At 40.7% G+C, this 14,754-nt stretch overlaps 1 protein-coding gene across 2 annotated transcripts; it reads right to left on the bottom strand.

Annotated features, from left to right (window-relative positions):
* Positions 1 to 6,918: 6,918 nt before the first annotated feature.
* On the bottom strand, positions 6,919 to 14,205 carry slc5a7a (solute carrier family 5 member 7a). Of its 2 annotated transcripts, none has more exons than XM_069173774.1 (9): positions 14,120 to 14,205; positions 13,069 to 13,297; positions 12,640 to 12,753; positions 12,102 to 12,257; positions 11,831 to 11,979; positions 11,151 to 11,294; positions 10,015 to 10,168; positions 9,114 to 9,331; positions 6,919 to 8,957 (listed from the first exon to the last, which is right to left on the bottom strand). In XM_069173774.1, the coding sequence occupies exons 2-9, from the start codon at positions 13,250 to 13,252 to the stop codon at positions 8,256 to 8,258; spliced, it is 1,821 nt and encodes a 606-aa protein (XP_069029875.1). In that variant the 5' UTR covers positions 13,253 to 13,297; positions 14,120 to 14,205; the 3' UTR covers positions 6,919 to 8,255. The 2 variants fall into 2 exon arrangements, with proteins under 2 accessions (XP_069029875.1, XP_069029874.1); XM_069173773.1 differs by having other exon boundaries at positions 13,069 to 13,294.
* Between the last annotated feature and the right edge of the window lie 549 nt (positions 14,206 to 14,754).

The raw sequence follows: 14,754 nt of genomic DNA, 5'->3' as shown, positions 1-14,754 counted from the left end.
ATTAATTCACACCGGCATTCATTTTTGTGATAAATACATACTGAGCATATTTTCCCAGACTTATTAATACATATTGTGTACTGCATTGTGATGCACTCTTCTGCTTCAATTACACACATTTTTGTGCCACAAATAGTAGATTTGTCCTGCGGTCATAAGTATAAGTATACTCTCCATCCAAAATAGCTGCGTTTTAACGTTTCTCTTTAAAAAACAAACAAACAAAAAATAAAACAGCTTTCACTGCATGGTGAAAAGCAGAAGTCTGAGAAAATAAAGACTGAGATGTGAGATGAGTGAACTCGTGGTATTCATGGCCTGGGAAATGAAAATTTTAATTTTTTAAATTTTTTTTTTGGAAATATGCGGAAGTGCCTTAAGATGCGATTTCACCGGGTGCCACTAGAGGTTGGCTCAAAAAGCCTCCAACTCCATAGACTCCAGACTGACTCTTATTCAACTAGTCTCATCAAATTCTCAGTCAATAAAATGTCTCCATCAGTTATCTTGGTGTTGTTAAAGTCAGTCCTTCTTATTAGTTTTCTGGAGGTCCATTTGAAAACAATCCCTCATCAATTAGAAAAATAAATGTATAAAAGCCATATTTTTAGGTGCGTGTCTGTTTGATTGACAGGCCTGCGGTGCAGTCAGGCAACAGCTATCGGTGGGCGGGATGTTACTGGCAGAAATTTATAACATTTCACATGCGTAAGTGTCTGAACCAATGAGCAGCCAGCAGTGACGTCACCCTGTTGGTTTGTGAATGGCAGTTATGAAGCCTCAAGTTCGTTGTTGTTTCCAAGTTTGAGCAGTATGTGACCATATTTGGGTGAACTGGGGGAGGAGCCAGCAGTGGATCTAACTGATCTGATTGGAAACCTAGTGATACTACTGTAAGAGTAGATAAAGCTTTAAAAAAAAAAGTAAGCTGCTGTTACATCATTGCAAGTGGTATCTAATATGTTAGCTGCAAGTAACAGAAGAAAAACGTTAGAATAGTTGGTAATGTTAGCTAAAACTGATACTGGTATTAGCTAACAATAACATTGGAAATATCGTGGAAAAAAATCATCAATCACTGAGACCAGTTTTCACAAAATAATAGAGTAATTTAACCGTGTTTATTACATACAGCATATATATCTGTAAGTGCTATTCATATCCACGACAGTGTTTATGTGTTCACATGGTGGACATGAAGCAGTTGTTACTGTGGACCTCTCTGTGCTCATATGGGTTTCTTTACATGTCTGTGACATCAATGCTTGTGGCTCCGGTTGTACTCATGCTTTATGTTACTAGACAGGTGTGTGTGTGTGTGTGTGTGTGTGCGTGCGTGCGTGCGTGCGTGCGTGTGTGTGCGCCTTTAAGTTACCTCATTGGGACCTTTTCCAGTAAGAACGCTGACCTCGTCAGGACCAGGAGTCGTGGCGGGGCCAAAGCCTGGTGCTCACGAAGACAAACATCAGATCTGAGGTCCTGGTTACGATGGCAGAGGGTGAGGTGTGAATTATGGAGTGAACGGGTTATGGTTGGGTTTGGCTGTCTAGAGTGAATGGAAGTCATGCAATGGCTTTGCAAGGAGATGCTGCTGAACCTCCTGTGTGTGTGTGTGTGTGTGCGTGCGTGTGTTTGTGTGTGTGTGTGTGTGTGCGTGTGCGTGTGCGTGTTCTCGTCACCTTCTCTCAGGGTTACATCTGCACCCTGGTGCTCCTCAATCAGCTCTAATGGATCCTCTGGCTCAGACTCAGTTGGAGCACTGATTGTGATACTAAAGACACTCAAACACACACGCACACACATACATGCAAACGCACACACGCATAAATGCACACACACACACACGCACGCACACACGCACACACACGCACGCACGCCACGCGGGACCGGGTGGGGCTGGAGGCTGATATGTGTCGTGATGAGCTAAGAGGTACAGCGACCCTGCTAACATTTTCCTTCCTGCCTTTGTCCTCTCATCTTCACTTAGTCTCGACCATTTCTGCTCCTCAGTGCAGCACCTTCCTTTATGCTGGTGTATTATATTAATTATATTAATAATAATTTCATTTTGTAACATTCAACAAAATCTACGTGTTATGCCTGTAAACAATTTTTTTTTAAATGCTTAAGGTTGTAAATAAAAAATGATGACACACAAACAGCATTTTCATCTTAAATCACATCTTTTCCTCTGTGTCTTTGTCCCCCCTGTAACCCTCCTTCCCCTCCCCCTCCCCCCCGCTCTCCTCCTCCCACACACACACTTCATCAGGGCCCTTGTGTGTACTTGTGTGTATGTGAATGGTTCACATGGGTCATATTCACCCTCCTTCCCTTGGCGTCTTCATTCAGAGAGTGAACAGGACCCATGGGGCTAATGTGTGCTTTTCTATGTGTGGGTGTGTGTATACGTGTGTGTGTGTGTGTGTGTGTGTGTGTGTGTGTGTGTGTGTGTGTGTGTGTGTACGCGGCCACTACATTATTCTCCCCACCGACTTTCTATGGGATGACAAAAAATGACAGTCCATCCAGCATGCGCCTTCCTTCCTGTCTTTAGAAAAGAGATGGGCCGAGGGGAACATGTAAGCAGAGAAGCTTGCACCAGAACAAAGACACACATCAGAATATAGCGGGATAAAGATACTCCTGGTGTATTAGCATTTTGCACGTTTTCACTGAATTTTCACAATAGACCTTCACAAAATGTTCCACTCCTAAATGTGGCCTTAAAAATACATGTAGGTCACAAAACTAAAATATCTGTCAAGTAATACACCGGATAGTAAGTTTATCAGTTGGAGAGCGGTTGTTAGGCCTTTCAGGAGGACTGCTGCACACTACTAGTGGTACATGTGGGCCTACCTGTACCACAGTTGGGGAATCACTGATCTGGAACACAGCAGTGGAAAACTGGAAAGCATATAACACTAAATCATTTACAGGACAGCACCAAACACTCAGAGGTGCCGCAATACATCTAAAATGAGACTTCTTATTGTCGGTCTCATTCAACGGAACAATTTGATTCTCATTGATCCATTGGGGCTGCCGGCTCTCCACCACTTGTGAAATCTGGTCTCACAGGACCCGAGTAACTCTTTGAGTCACAGCTCTAATTCCACATCAGTGAAGCTGATTCATGGCTCTGACTCATTAAGAATTAGCGCGTTTGCTGTGTGCAGAGCAGTTGTCTCATTCCTGCGGCGAGCCGCAGACGGTCTACCTGCAGCCGACCCGACTGGAACAAAGCCGGTTCCATAATTAAGTTCTCTTTTGGCTGATTCGATTAGAGCAGCCGCTACCTTCATTTTGCTCGAGATGCTCCTCGGCTGCTTGGAGAGACTAATGGAGGAGATGGAGAGATATATGGGAAACAATTAGACATGATATCATCATATGGACTGTGTTTGTGGACGTGGACGTGGACGTGTCTGTAAAAGAGCTGCGTGTTTGTGCGCGTAACTATAAATAAAATAAATAAATAAAAAACTGTTTCTTTAAATTTGTATTAAAATATTGCACATATACTATCAGATACCTCAGCTTTAAATGCACATCATGTATTTTTCTTCGCCCCCTCTCCATCCCTCCCTCGTTCTCTTCCCAGTGTTTCAATTAGCTGCCTTGCAATTAAATTACAATGGACATTACTTAAAAAGGACATAAATAGTAGCCTGCCAACATGGTGGTGGAGCCTCAGCCTCTGATGAGATATGAGCTGTCCTGTGTCACATTATCTGGAGAAGAGATATATACAGTGTTTATATATTTCCTATTTCTTTCATTTTCACTAACAAACAATAAGACAGATCCATGCATGCTCTCTGGTTTGGAGGCAGCGGGTGTTCGGAGTGTCAGTCAGACAAAAATTTCTCTGTCGTTACTGAAGTCTAAACATTGCAGTAAAAGTGAGAGGCAAGGACACGGGGAATTTTGAGATCACCTTCATAATCAACTCATCTTAAAGGGGCAAGTTTGTTTTATAAAGTTGGGCGACTTGTGAGAGACAAAAAACACACCGATGCAGTTCGGTCTTTCATGAAGCTGTTTCTGATCGTTTCTGTTGCAGTCTTTGAGTTAGAGATTGATTGCTTGAGCCCAAATACTAGATAAGTCTGTGTTATTTTGCTTTACTTCCAAGAACAAGACATACAACCATCTTCATAGGCTGAGCCATGCCGTGTGTCCCTTTAAATTAAACTTTTGGTTTTCATTTGCTCACTTACTTTAACCATGACATTGATGAAGATGTGTCTGGTTACGCCATACAAGCCTTAAATAAATCTAAATGTTAAACGTAAGTAATGTGTAAGATGACACTTTGTACTGGTTTTGTAGTGTATTTTATGATATTGTATATCTGTGGCTCACACTACAGATCTATTGGATTCATTTTGGGTAAAATCGGGGTTGGTCTCAATCCGAGGTTGGTTTGAACCTATTATCTGGTCAAATAATCCTATGGTGCGAGGGGTTTGCGGACAAAATCCTAACGTTGCCAACAAGATCAAATTCCTTTTTTTTTTATGTCAGATTTCAAGTCCCTGGAATTGCCACTCTGAAATAATTTTGTATAAATACCAAGTGTGTGGTCCTACTTGTCTAGAGCAGGTGTTTTTATGATAAAAAAAATCTGTTGAATTTGTCCTTATGTCTGTGGTCTCCTACGTTTGAAAAATCTGTTAAAATGAGAAAGTCCAGAAGTGTGCACCATGGCACTTACTGAAATGAGAAATCATTTAAGTACTTAGATTGGTCAATGGAAACCGGTGTCTGCTTCAAAGTCATTAAAATTAACAAGCAGTTTGTTACCTGGACAGTCACCTTGCCCGAGTATTCTCTCCAAACTTAAGCTAAACTGCAGCACAATAGATGTCTATCTGGATGCATCGTCCGCTCTTTGTAATCTCATCTCCTCGTGACCACATAGAGGGAAAGTGGGACCTTGATTCCCAGAATTCCCTTTTATCTTTAAAGGTTAGTCTGGGGGGGAAAAAAAGCTGAATAGCTGAAGCAGATAAATTGTAGTGAAGAAAAACTGGTTCAGCCTCACATTTTAAAACATGCTGTCTATCCATGGATCAGAGGTCAACCCAGTATTCCCTTGGCTGCTTTTATGAAACTTCCACCTGAAAAAAAAAAATGCAATATCAAATGCACAACTGTAAATCAAAAATGAACATTGGATAACAGACAGGAAGGATAATTTTGACATACCCTGAGTGTCATTGTTCCAAAAAAAGCAAAAATTAAACAACCTTATAACAATGAGTCAGCAACACTGATGTTAATGAACCTGCTCTCTGACTTCAGAACTTTAACTCTACCAAATTTGATACAACGGAAAGGACGCCACGTCTGTTCTAATCATCAGAACAAGACCAAAAATACAAATGAGTGAAAAGGTCCTAAAATTTTCTTATTTAATGTAATAAATAAATGTTTATTTATACATTTTTGTGAGTATATGTATATAAATTAGCTTTACCAGAAGAAAATGGTATTTTCTGTCAAACTGAAAGTCAGATAATTTAATTATACATTATTTCAGATTTAAAAATCTGTCCAAACTACCAATGACGTTGCAAAGACATCGTAGGACATTCTAAATATATCCAGTGGTTATGAATGAATTAATGTTTTTTGGTTTGCATCCAAATGCTTTCTAGAAGTGAGTCCTCTGCAAAAACCCTCCCCCAACTATCTCCTCCTCCCGCAAAGCCCCAAATAAATGGATTGACTTTTGGACAAGTGACAGTTTTGTTTCATAATTGTTAATTATCATGAGTGCTCTCTGAGGTACTTTCTATGAATGAAGATGGAACTCTCTCTCTTTCTCCCACCCCTGTTCTTTTTATGGGATTGGTCTTAGTTCTCAAGGGCATCAAAAAGGACACCAACGATGGAGGGAGGAGGTGCAGTGGATGGGTGGGGCACTTGCGTCATTGCTGCGCATCAGGGCTGGTGAATTTTATGGCAACGGGCGCCAGTAAGCTACTCCCCCTTCCAACCCCCCCATCCAAGTCTATCTTCCCTGCCTGACCACCAGCAACCCCACCCACCCCCGGGTGGCTCCTCCCCACGTCCCAAATGAGAGAGCACTTAAAGTAATGTAAATAACCAGAGAGCAGAGCTATTTTAAGATGCTGTCTTTCACTGTGGACAAGGAGGGGGACAAAGATGCAAGCCAAGCGATTGTAATTCCAGTCACGTTTTCGGACATGTTCTTTTTCTCAGTCCACCGTCGAGCTAGCTGAAGGGCCTGGCAGATGAGAAAGAGCTTGGACAAGCAAATTCATTTTTTAGCCCTTTTCTAAAGCGGAAAAGTATATATTGTAAAATAACAAGGCAGCTGAAGGTCTTGAAAAGTGAGTCTGATATACCCCCGTTAAACTTAAAATTACACAGAAAAGAAAACATAGAAATTATTAAAATGAGTTCAAATAGTCCCATAAAACAAAGATTCTCCAAACTGAATAGAAAAGCAGAAGAGAAAACATATTTCTGCAACTCAATATTTATAAATCACACGCTTTTTTTCAGCTCTGTCCTTTCTTTTTGTAAATTACTTGTTAAATCTTGTAAATTACTTTTTTCTTCTAAAATTAAAGGCATACAGTAATTAAACAGTGAAGGAGGACTTTTTGGTTGAACCCCTGCAACAGGAAAAGGGCTGAAACCACTGCCATAAAACCTACAACACAAAACGTTGTACCTGAAAGATTTACATGCTCTTCATATCCACGTTTCAGCATCATAACCAAAAAGAAAAAGAAAATGCAGGGCAAAATCTAATTCAGTGGACATTTTGATTTTGCAAAATGGATTTGCAATATTTTGCAATATTTGCAATTAATATTTAATATTTATTTAGAAATAAAGTGAAATAACATTTTGATCTTTTTTATAAAAGCAGGATTTATATATTGTCCTGAATTATTTTCTTTTTTATTGTTTCATTTTTTATGACATCAAAAATAAATAAACATTTAAACAGCATCTTTCTCATCTTATATGAATAATTTTAACCAGCATTATTTGTTACCTATATATGTTTTGTTTTTTTATCCTCATATGTATACCAACATACACGTCACAGAGAAAATAATCTGTACACTGCTGCTAACAACAAATAAACAACATATTTGTGAATCAGTATCTGCATCGTTGTGAAACAGACTTTGCAAATCATAAAGTAAAACTTAGCAGTAGAAGTACACTATTTGATATAATTGGATCTTTTGTAGAGGTTACATTCATATTCAAGTCTTTGTCTGCTGCAGTCTGACCAGCATCCAGTCACAACTGTAGAAATGAAATGATCTCTTTTAATGAGCTTCGTTAAGGCAGTTGAATACAAGATCATTTTAAACACTAATTCACACTGATTCTTATGCTTAAAACTGCATCTACACCTGACATTAAAGATAATAATAAGCTAATGCTTCAAGTCTGCTACCATCACTACTGCTTGTATATTTTCTACTCAGCATGACACATGTATCTTGATTCACAGTCTTTATACGTAAATCAGTAATAATCAATCATAAACATGAGCAACATCATGGCCTGTCTATTTAATGGGATGATTAATGTATAAATCCCATTATGTCAGAGCTACTGTGAATTCGGTCACACAAAACATGAAGTAACTGACTTAATATGAGACATTAAAGTTAGAAAACAAGTTTTCCATCATTTCTTTTTGTTGATCCATTTTACTTCCTCTCTCTCACTCACAATTGTATTTTTTTTTATACTGATTGCTGTACAGGTGTTAAAGTGTGAGTCTGTGTTATTGCTTTTATCTAATACAGTCGACCCTCCTACCAAAGGACGGTTGTTCAGTCTGTCACTTCTCATCATATTTCCGATTGAATATTTCACCACTTTCTGAGTAGCAGCATCTTTCATCTCATCTCATCTTGTCAGCTTTTTCTTTAGTGATGACAAATTAAACAAATCAGTCTCTGAACTCAGTTTTCTTTACGTAACCAGATCAAAAAAGGGTGAATTAACAGTACAGCCAACTATCTATAAGTACTCTAAATGTATGTGTGTCAGTGTGTTTGCTTTACTTCACAGAAAAACAGCTTCATGTCTGGTCAATCAGCAAGCTGCTACACTATATATCCTGACATGTGGCTGTCATCCAATCAAGCGGGGTGTCGAACTTTGTAGTCCCGGGGGAGGATGTTTGCTTGCTTGGTTGTCTGGCAGTTCTCTGGCAGTTCAGTCACGAGCTCAGTATTTTTTTATTTTCTTTTTATCACATCCTGACTTTGCCATTCCTCATCATGGTGGGAGGAGTCAGGGCTGGACTCCTCCTCCTCCTCCACTGTTTCTGCCGGTAACGTGTCACGGCGCGTGAAGGCGGCCGCCAAGGTCACACTAAGCCGCGGTTTGACGGGCGCCATCTCCGACAGCCCAATGTTGTTGCCACGAGTCACAAGCGTCGTCTTATCCATGATCTCTCCGCTGTGCTTGGACACCACCGCGTCGAGAAAGTCGTATTTGTGTGAAATCTTGCCGCTCTCAAACAGGTATTTTGCCAGGTATGAGAAAGCAACGTTACCCAGAAAGGAGGCCAGCATAGAGACGGTCTTGAAGGGGAACTTCTGAATGACAACGTCCTCCATTTCTCCCGTGATGTGGTGCATCCGCTGCTCAATCGTCCAGCCAGGGTAATAAATGAAAGGAGGCAGCTGCAGGTAGGGTTCGCCTCCACCTATACGCAGCACCATGCCGAACAGGTACGCAGCCACTGAGCCATACGTGTTGGTGCCTTTGACAAAGAGCACGCTGAGCAGCTGGGGGAAGATGATGACGTAAACCAGGTCTGAGCTCAGGTACCACAGGCCGTAAACTGTCCCGGTTACCAGCGCCATCAAGGTGGCAAGACCACCGAATACAAAGATAGTGATACGCATCACCCACACGATTTCACGGTCAGATGCCTGAAGAGATACAAAGCAGTGGAGAAAAGACTAACATCTTGCTAACACCCAAAGACAAGCATTAAAAAAAAAAAAAAAGGGGGGGGGACATTGATTCCATGTACATTTTAGAGGAAAAGTGTGGGCACCTGGACAGAAACAGACACGCGTACGTACCGACTGTCTGAAGGCGAGCTGGTAGATGTTCCTCGCAAACATGGAGCTCGCCGAGAGGATGGAGGAGTCTGCCGATGACATCACGGCTGCAGACACTGCACCCAGGCCGAAGAAAGAGACGAAAGGCGGGCAGAGGTGTTGGAGCACGATGGGAAGAATCATGTCCGCTTGGTCCCTCTCTTTAGGAGGAATGGCACCGTAAGATGTCTGGTTCCAGTCTGAGCAAGCGAGAGATTTAATGAACAGCTAGTGAGTTACCATGACATCATTCACAAAGTCAGTGAATTATTCAATGAAAGGGAAGGAACATTTAAGCAACAGCTTAGTCTATTTACAGTGTGAAACTCACGCTAATACTGCAACATATGCACATTCATCAGAAAATAAATGAATGACAATGTTTTCTCAATTTATAATAGTTTCTCATTATACCTGTTTTGCAAAACACTCATACACACGATACTTTACTGATGATAAAGAAGGTCAGACTTCAAGCTTAACTAAACAGATATTTTGGTTTGCAAAGTGTAAGTGGGAAAGAAAATCTCTTTTGTGATTTTAAGTTTGTAACAAGCTTATATTTTAGGAGAGGACAAAACAGAGTTGTATATTTTCTTGTTCGGTGAGGAATTTGACGCCCTGAAACCTGGAGATCAAACCACTAATTTGGTCCTTTGCCTCTCTCTAATGTAATATTTACACAACCAGCGTGATTATTAAATGGGTTGCTGCTTCATTATGGATGAGATGAACCAGCTGCTATTTACCAGGCTCTCTCAGATCTAAAGGCGACATGGACCCATCCAGAGCCCCCCCACCCCTCCCACCCAAACAAATACACATACACACACAAACACACACACAAACAGACAGTGCATATGCAAGCTAATGTGTCTCTAACCTGTGGAGGCCCCGATGGCGCCGATGAGAACGGAGGGCACAGCCATGATGAGGCACCCGAAAGCAGCCAGGAAGGAGAGGACCTGGGCGTAGGTAGCAGAGGAGGCTGACAGGACTCTCTGGAAATACACTTGCCAGGGTATTCCTCCCAGCATCTGCAGCACAGTTAAAGACCAGTGACTCACATTCTGGAAACCAAAGTCCAACATCGTCACGCCAAGTGAGTCTTACTAGCTTAGCACAAACCAGTAGTCATGTGCTTTCTCTGCAGGCATCTCTCGCTTCAGAGTTGTATGATCTACGTTTACTGTCCCCACCAACCAACCTATTATTTGCTGTCTCTCTATGATGTTCTTTTCTCGCTCTGCTCTCCCCCCTCAGCCCAGCCAGTCGAGGCGGATGGTCGCCCACCCCTCAATCTGTTTCTTTCTGGCATTTTTTTTTCCTGTTAAAAAGGAGCTTTTCCTTCCAACTATCAGTCATGTAGGAATTGTTGTATTGTTGAGTTCCTGTAACATTACAACGTTCTGTTGTGAGCACTTTACTTTGATAAACGCCCTGAAATAACATGTTGTGATTTGGTGCGAAATAAACTAAATTTAATTGAATTCTTACAGCTCCAAAATACAAAATCTGTACAGTATTCGGCTTTGTTTTGTTTTGTGCAGAAAAATGTAACAAGAAAAACTCCTCATCATGAGGTGCGACTAAGTGATTTGATGAGGAGCTTGTCGACTGTATGTCACAGTCAATCTGTACATCTCAACACCAGCTGTCAATGAGCGGATGATTAATTTGATCCCATCAAAAAAGACTACGTCATTTAATCGCAGCATAAAACAATTACTGTAGAAACTGATTATTCTATAGTTTATTTACCAGTAGAATTAATTTGTTGTATTTATCTATAGAATGCCAAACAACAAAGCCAAAGCTCTCTATAATCTGCATCATTCAGCATTTTCACTTCATTAATGACTTGACTGATTGACATGATGACAGATGAATTTTAGGATCAAGAGTATTTCACAGAGGGTCTCATCATGATGGCATTTAGTTCACCGATACAATCAGTTTCAGGGCTTTCTTCAGTGTGAGAAAGTATTGTGATAAAGCACGAGGTGGTGGTTATCGTACCAGGAGGCAGAAGTTGTCGATCCACACCCAGGTGTCGCTCTTGTGGATGCTGCCTCTCCAGGGCGACTGGTACACGTACTTCACTGCAGTCACAGTGATGTCCGACACTGCAGGGTTGGTCACAGCAAACGGGACACTTATCCACTGCAGGCGGACAGAAACAGAGACAGCATACAGTGAAAAAACATCAACTTATTCGCTCAGTGGTAACTGTAACTTATACTACAAATGATAAAAGAACTATACTGAGATCAGGAGCAAAATTCAGCATTATAGTAGCACAAGAGGAAGAACAAATTAGATCAAAAATGACATGCAGATAATATAAATCTAAATTAAAATGCCAAAACTTTTCTAAAAATCTAGATCAAATTCCCATAGCAGATGCAATATATTAAATAAGCACATATGGATGAGGTATATAAATTGGTATATATGTATAATGACCATAACATGAGGAAAACATGAAAAATGTGAATACAAAACAATTTCACATTTCTACTGCACTTATTTGTCATCATTTCTAGAGTTTTTCCACAAAGACAATTCTGAAATCATATTTCATGTCACTGCACCTCTGTCCATAATTCTTCAATTGATTTAACATATTTTTAAGTCAAGATAAAAGTTCAACAGGAGCTAATAACACAATGATCTAATTTAGCCCAAAATGAACGTACCAAGCCAATAAAGATACAAAACAGCTGCACGACATCAGTGTAGGCCACAGAGTACAGCCCTCCGACCAGGGTGTAAAAGATTGCAATGAGTGCGGAGATAACCACTGACATCTTAATGTTGATGTCCACGATGACACTCAGAGTAGCACCTAAGGTCATGAACAGATGGAAGGATATCAGGGCCCCCTGCAGCATTATAAATTCAAGCAGAGCAAGATCTTGTTGTTCACAAAAATCTTTTATTTTGTACTTAGCAGAAAAGTGAACTCACCGAGGGCGGACAAGATGGCAGCAGACCAGAAAATCTCCCCCATGAGTGCAGGTATGAAGAGGAGGCCACCCATACGTTTCCCATACAGCTGCTGGAACGGGTCCAACATGGTGACGTAACCTCGAGAGCGCATGGGCTTGGCGAAGAATAGACCACCTGGGACAAAGAGTGGACACATGACAGACTGAGAATTGAGGCGACCACCACAAGCCACCATCTATACTGACAAAACCATATATTATATATATTAAAAAAAAAAAGATGCTGATATTAGAACAAACGAGCCATACGAGTTTAAGATGTCCCCCTCAGAAGGATGAACACTTGAGAAGGTTGGATTGGCACCTGAACTGATCATTTCAATCAGGTATATGGTAAATGAGTCAGTATATTTATGAGTGGGGGTTCTTTTAGTTAAATGGGACACATCTGATCAGTCTGCAAATTACACCAGACGCTTAAATATCCATGCTTACAAGTAATATAGAATAAACATTTTACAATGTTTTATACATTAGACACATGTAGCACCACTCACCCACAACCAGGCTGAGTGCATATCCAAAGGGGGCTTGAGCCCAGGCCAAGCCATAGTCCGGAAGATACACGTATTCAGCTGTGCCATTGATGTACCCTCCTCCAACCCAGGTCGCTGGAAGTCACAGACACACAAAGCAGACATAAAGTTTAATGTCCTTTTAATATCAATTATAACTATTACTATGGTAACTAAAACAAAGAGACTCATGGTCAAATTAACGTTAATTTATACAACGCGTAGTCACATAGTCACAATTAAACTGATAACGTTGTTTCTTCCCAGTTGGAGTTATGAGATACATCAATTAAATGACTTTTCACCAATTAAAAGTATAATATTAATAACGACAAAATACAACAAACTGATTGTTAATCAGTTAAAGTGACCACAATCCTCGTTTAATTTAGTAATAAATACAAACATTACCCGTCATGGTGAATCCACCGACAAATAATCCAATGTCTCTCCCTCCGACCATGATGGTCTCGCTGCGGTCGGTGCCCTCCGCCTCCCCAGAGTGTTTGTTCTTCCATGCCGCCCAGATGCCGACGAACAGGATCAGTAGATAGAAGATCGCGATAGCCACAAGCCCCTCTACATGGATGGTCATCGTCGCAGCGGTCTTCCGCTAGGAACGGGAAGGCACGAAGACCTGCTTGGGGCGCACGGAGGAGGGGGACCATACATACAAGAACAAAAGACTTGGCTTTTAACTTTCTGCATTTGGACAAAAGGACACGTAGATAATGGAAAGGCAGAGGACATGCTGACCTGGTTTAAATATATATATAAAATGTACAAAACTTGGGGGTTTTGGGCTGAGGGTTTGATGCCTAACCCCACTTTAACTTCTTAAAATAAAAAATTACAGATCACAATAATACGTAAAATATTTTTTTTTTGCTGATTCAGAATATTTCAAGCGCTTCTGGAGGAATTAAGCAGAGCCACAACACAAAAAAGATTAGTCCTGAAAGCTATTTCTCCTGTAAAAGTGTGACATAAAACATGGTACAGTTAATTTCTGGCAGAATTTGATCCACATCATCATGAAGAAGATTAAAATGTATTCAAAAGGATCTCGGAAGATCAATTTTGAAGTGTTTCCTCCTCTGGGCATCTGAAGTCAAACAGTAAGTGCTCCAAATGCCCTTGTTGGTAAAAAAATATATTTTCTAAATGACTGAAAACAAACCAAATAGACCAAATTAGTTGTAAACAATCAAAGCTGGTCCCCAGTCATGTATTTTTCTTTCTCTTATATATTTGCTTGTCTCCTTCTGCGAGGATTCATGTGCGTAAAATTCCAATTACGCAAAGGATTTATGAAAAAAAAAAGAACACCGCTTAATCAAAATTATATCATAAAAACGAGAATCCATTTTGGCCATGTTGAAACAAATAAGATATCCTATAAATGTTATTTGCTAAACGTTTTTACACATTTTAAAAACAACTTCAAAAACACAAAACTTACCTGAAGTATTTCTAGAGTCGTGCCGGAGCGCCCGAACAAAACAGAGAGCATAACAGTTGGACTGTTTATGACGATCCTGGTCCCTGTTTTGCACCGTGAGGAACAGCCAAATGAGACGTTAGTGGGGGTCTCCCGGGTGACTTACTGAGACTTATAAGGGGGCCACTGCCGTCAGAGGACTGAGGCGCACGTCAGAGAAACCAAGCGTCCTTCCTAATGAGCACCTTGCATGGAAACACGTCACAGTGTAGCTGGCTGATCTGACTGGAGGGTGGGAGAGATTCCTGTACTCAATAACGTGAAATAATGGTCGTCTCTTTTTTTTTTTTTTTTAAATCACCGAGTGGCTTGACATGAATTTTAATATCAACGCAGCATTTTTACGCATTGAATAATCAATACTTTGTGGGGGAGTTGTATGCTTCACGTGGCTACTGCTCTTCCAAACTCAGCGCGTAACAGCTGCCTGATTGCGCAGCAACACTTCCTGTGGCCTTTTATCCAATGTCACTCTCAGCAAAGCCGGCATTCACCTGCAGATTGCAAGTAATTTTGCTCCACGCAAACTGTTTTTGAGCGGTAGAGGAGGATAAAATCCCAGTCATGATGTCCTTATATATGTGAGAACTATAGAG

The sequence above is a fragment of the Embiotoca jacksoni genome, unplaced genomic scaffold, assembly GCF_022577435.1.
Source record: "Embiotoca jacksoni isolate LCO1_2020_lvr unplaced genomic scaffold, fEmbJac1.0.p SCAF_6, whole genome shotgun sequence".
NCBI lineage: Eukaryota > Metazoa > Chordata > Actinopteri > Embiotocidae > Embiotoca > Embiotoca jacksoni.
The sequence above is the reverse complement of the archived record's forward strand: the minus strand, read 5'-3'. Positions and strand labels throughout refer to the sequence as shown.